The sequence below is a fragment of the Sinocyclocheilus rhinocerous genome, unplaced genomic scaffold (genome assembly GCF_001515625.1).
Source record: "Sinocyclocheilus rhinocerous isolate Xijiao unplaced genomic scaffold, SAMN03320098_v1.1 scaffold2889, whole genome shotgun sequence".
NCBI lineage: Eukaryota > Metazoa > Chordata > Actinopteri > Cypriniformes > Cyprinidae > Sinocyclocheilus > Sinocyclocheilus rhinocerous.
In genome coordinates, this window is record NW_015656156.1 from 435,459 (window position 1) to 440,415 (window position 4,957).

Below are 4,957 nucleotides of genomic sequence, written 5' to 3' on the forward strand. Positions count from 1 at the left end.
AGGGGGTGACATCTAGTGGATTAGACTAGTAATAAGATTAACGTAAATCTTATGTTCAATGTTTGCGGAAATAAATATTGAAAAAAATCGATTTGTGGCCTTTGAGAATCGATATTGAATCGACCACATTTTTTAAAAAGATATATCGAAAAATCAGTTTTTTTGCCCAGCCCTACAAATGAATGTATGAATTAATTAATTATATGAATATACCTAGGGCTGGACAATAATTCCATATCAATATGTATCGCGATATAATTTTTTTCAATAACGGTGATATGATTTTTAAACACATTTCCGATATTTCGATATACATTACCAGTTTCCCATACATACATAAGAAATTATAGAAATTAATACTTTTATTTAGCAAGGATGCTTAAAATTGATCAAAAGTGATGATAAAGGCATTTATAATGTTACAAAAGATTTATATTTCAGATAAATAGTGTTCATATCGATATCGGAATTATATCGTATCGACCGAAATTAAGAAATATATTGTGATATCAATTTTGGCCATATCGTCCAGCCCTAAATGTACCTCTGAAGGTTCTGACTGTCTTCAGAAACGATTCGATGGCATTTTGTTTTCATCTTCGCTCCATGTAATACCTAAAGGAAGTGTTCTTAATCGCAATACTGCTTTGTCCACAGAGGTTACAGGAAACGGCTCTAATTCAGCTTTTCCATAACCATTTACATTCAGTCTGTGTGCAGTTTCTGTCTGGCCAAAAATGGACCGAATTTGCATGCCCTGCTGTCAATTTTGACCGGTTGATGAAAAACAAGCTTATATGGATTCTACACATTTAAACAATTAAGATAAGATATCTAGAATTATTTATGGAGCAGATTAAATACATATAATCATTTATTAATCAATTATCATTTTGACATATCTCTTTTCTTTATTTAAAGGCGTTACTTTTTAACATCTCCAGCACATTTTAACAATATCGTGATAATACTGATAACCGTGATAATTTCGGTCACTATAACCGTGATAAGAAATTTTCATACCGTTACAATCCCTAGTTCAGAGATGCATTTTTCTGTAATCAGATCATGAGTGCTGTTACGGGGTCGTACACATGGTGTGCTTTTGAGTAGTGCAGGGCAGGCCTCGGTGTGTCAGTCTCGTTCCAAAATGTCTGTAGTCTGAAGACAAGTACAGACAGCTGTCTCGTTTGAAAGCTCTGTCCAAGAGCGTAATGGCTTTCAGCACCCGGCCCAGCCCGTGTTCTCTAACTGGCCTTTTCGCTCTTGATCTAAAATTTTCTTAGGATAGTTTAATTGGATGTCTTTATAAGTTAATAATTTTCACAAAAAAAATTATTGTGAAAATTAACATTGAATTATGCTCCTAACCTCTATGTGGAGTCCATAACGAGAAATGCTTATGCCATTGGAGCAGTTCAAGTTATTTTCATGTTATGGCCTATAGCTGATAAATGTCTCATATTAAAATTCTATACTAATACTATACTAAAATCAATTACTTTAAACACTACACTTGATTTTAGTGTAATTCGGTGTCATCAAAATGTACAGTATTGAAAATGTATGTTCTTTTTGAGTTTTACCTAAAGATTACATTTAACAGTATTATGAAATTATTAGTGTTTTAACATTATTATTCAATTATATCAGTTATTAGTGTTTTTAAAGATCAGTTTGAAGTTACGATGGTACAGGTAATCCAAATAGAGTATGCACAATTAAATAAGTCACCATAAGAACTAAATGGTCTTTGTATTATTATTATTATTTGTTTATTTAATGTATTTCGTTTTTTTTTTTTTTTTTTTGCAATTTTGTATTAATAATCCATCATAATCTTTAATCAAATATATTAATACATGTTCTTGTTTGAGAAGCCGTTTCACGTGTATATACTTCATAATGGGGAAAATATGATCGCAGTTTCCGTTTCATGCCAACAAAATTTTTATTTTCGACCAATGCCCGGGAAATTACCTCTAACATCAGCCAATATGGAACGATATATCGTTCAGTCAATGCTTTAAATATACATTGAAATATTAGTAAGCAGTTGTGATTTAATCTGCCTTTTTCATTTAATTCAGTTACATTTTAAATGACTTGTCAGCCCTAGTTGTTACATATGTTACTATATTTGTTGTTGTCACTTCACCGGGGGACCTTTTTCTGTTTACATAGTATTACGCAATGCTCCTCAGCCATACTGCTTGGCAGATATTTGAGTTTGACAGTTAAATATTTTAGTACATGAGGTGAAGGCAGTGTTGACTCGATCAATGGACTGGCGTCTCGCTGTCCTTGCTGTGCTATGTTTTAGAATGAAATGCCCTTAAAACTTGTCTTTTTTGAGGTGAAATTTGGAACTTCACTTTCATTGAAGTTCTTTAAACACTACATTTCTCTCTGTCATCATGCGGTTTAGGAAAATATTGTATCATCGACAAGCCCACCTCACCTTCCCTGTTTCTATGAAAACCGCACAGGATGTCCTCTTCTAGTTTACCTGCCAAACAAATAATGTTGTCATGAGAGCCTACAAGAGCTCTTTTTCTCCAGGAAGGTTGAGGGTTTGGTTTGTCTATAAATACCCCCTCCCCTTGCCTCCTCTCATTCACTTCCTGGCCTTTAAGAGGGGTCAAGTTGCACAGCTGCTCTCATTTGCTAATGTTAACCTGCTCTGTAGGGCTCTGTTCCTCTGGGCCATCGCCTGCCAGTGGCCTTGTGTTTGTTCCTCTTTAGAAAATAAGAGATGTGTGCATTTTTTTTTTTGGTCCAGAGATTTTCCAGGGCATCTTATAACCAATTAAAATTGGGTTCTGGCTTTCATTCAGACTGATTCAACAGTCGAATTGACTGATTCATTAAAAAGAACTGCACCAATGAAGCGATTCGTTCACAAATGCATATTGCGCTAAATGTTCCCTTTTGTGGTGTCAGCAAGGGCATTGCTATTTATTGTCAATATATTATTTTGGTGCCAAGTCTTTCTCATAACATGCAATTCACAAGTTGACAACTCAGCTAAAATATATAAACACTAGTTTAACCTTTGTGTCACCTTTCCTCATGACCTCCTATTTTGTCTTACAGGCCCGAATAGCGTTCCTCCAAGGAGAAAGGAAGGGTCAAGAAAATTTAAAGAATGATCTTGTTAGAAGAATAAAAATGTTAGAATATGCATTAAAACAAGAAAGGTTTGTAGTGTTTGTTTGTTTTTCTCAAACATTGCGTATTTTGTATATGTGTGTGTGTACATATTATGTACTTATGTACAACGATTCTCTTTTCTATTACCAGAGCAAAATACCATAAATTAAAATATGGGACAGAACTAAATCAAGGTGAAGTGAAAATGCCTAGCTTTGAATCGGGTAAGTGGACATAACTTCCTTTTGAAAATCTGTATATACACTTGTAGCGTATTTCATGTGATGAACTCTGCTAATAAAAGAGGTCTTCCCCTTTAAATATTCCTTTTCCGATGTGATGTCATTGTTAGAGTGGAAAGAAAAATGTCCGGTGTCATGAGGACACAGTAGCGTTTCACATGGCATTTCGACGTCCTCTAAGTCCTGATCTGTTCTCCTGCTGAAGCCGAACTATGAGTGTTTGAATCTCCCGCTGAATCTACTGTTGAAGTTTTTCAGAGTGCTTGGTTCTCCCACTGATGCTGTGTTTGGAGTGATTGAGTCTGCCGCTGAAGTCGTGTTGGGAGTGTTTGATTCTCCCGCTGATGATGTGTTTGGAGAGAAATTATGCCGTTAACATGATTTAAAACGGAGATTGAAGATAAGCCAAGCATGTTAGGGAAAGTGGGTGGGTTTTGTTTTTTTTTTCAAATATTTCAATCGATAGCTCAGGCATGGCACCAAAATGAGGCACCGAAATCTGCATTCTGATTCGGTTCTAGTACATACCGGTTACATAGGTGCAAATCACATTGCTAAATGCATTTTGAATGGACTGGGAGTTATGAATTTGCATATGAATCGCATTTCAGTGGAGTTGTATTTTTGTGTCTGTGTTTTTTGATATGTTTGGAATGTTGTACTTATGATATGTTTGGATTTATTGTACTTTTGAACTCACAGAAGATGATATTTCATGAAATTGTATATATGAATATATGTTGTTTCACCTGCTTGGTTGGTTGATGAAGGGTCATTTGAATTGATAACATAACACAGCAAAATAAGCAGGATATGATAAGGATCCTATAAATGGATACAAAATTTATTAGATTCCTTTGGGACGGTTTGCTTTAAATTACAAAATAATTGTCTGGATTAGCTACCAGGCTGGCACCTCACATGAAAATCGTCACACACTGCCATTCAAAAGTTTGGGGTTGGCAAAAATTTTGTTTTTAAGGTTAGAAGTCTCTTAAGGCTGTATTTATTTGATCAGAAATACAGTAAAACCAGTAATATTGTGAAATATAATTACAATTTAAAGCAACTGTTTTCTATTTTAAAGGGGTCATATGATGCGATTTTCAATTTTTCCTTTCTCTTTGGAGTGTTACAACTAAGCTCTGGGTGCATAAAGAAGATCTGTAAAGTTGCAAAGACTCAAATCCAAAAAGATATTCTTTATAAAAGTTAAGAGTCAACCACGCCTACCTAAAACGGCTCGTTCAAACACGCCCCCACATATCTACGTCACGATGTGGGAAGATTTGCATAACGCCGCCCAAATGTTCACGCAAAGAAAGAAGGCGTAACTTATTCTCGCTGTAGTATTGTTGTTGCCGCCGCTGCCTCGTGAAGACGCTGTGTGCTTCGTTGTGAAAGCGAACCTACTTTGTTTGTTCTTCCAAAAGAGGACACGACTAGAAATCAGTGGTTAAGTTGTATTGACAACACTGTTCCAGAATACTTCAACCCAAATATTCAAATGTATGCTGCGCATTTTATGGAGGACTGTTTCCTGAACCAGTAGCCTACAATGC

The 4,957-nt window shown here is 35.4% G+C and overlaps 1 protein-coding gene across 1 annotated transcript in view; it reads left to right on the forward strand.

The window, feature by feature from the left end:
* LOC107719535 (striatin-3-like) overlaps positions 1-3,792 on the forward strand; it is a 17,088-nt gene extending 13,296 nt beyond the window's left edge. Inside the window, exons 2-3 of the mRNA XM_016526966.1 lie at positions 3,097-3,200; positions 3,304-3,792. Coding sequence (XP_016382452.1) covers positions 3,097-3,200; positions 3,304-3,391 — 192 coding nt within the window. The 3' untranslated portion in view covers positions 3,392-3,792. The remainder of the gene's footprint in view (positions 1-3,096; positions 3,201-3,303) is intronic.
* Positions 3,793-4,957: the final 1,165 nt, after the last annotated feature.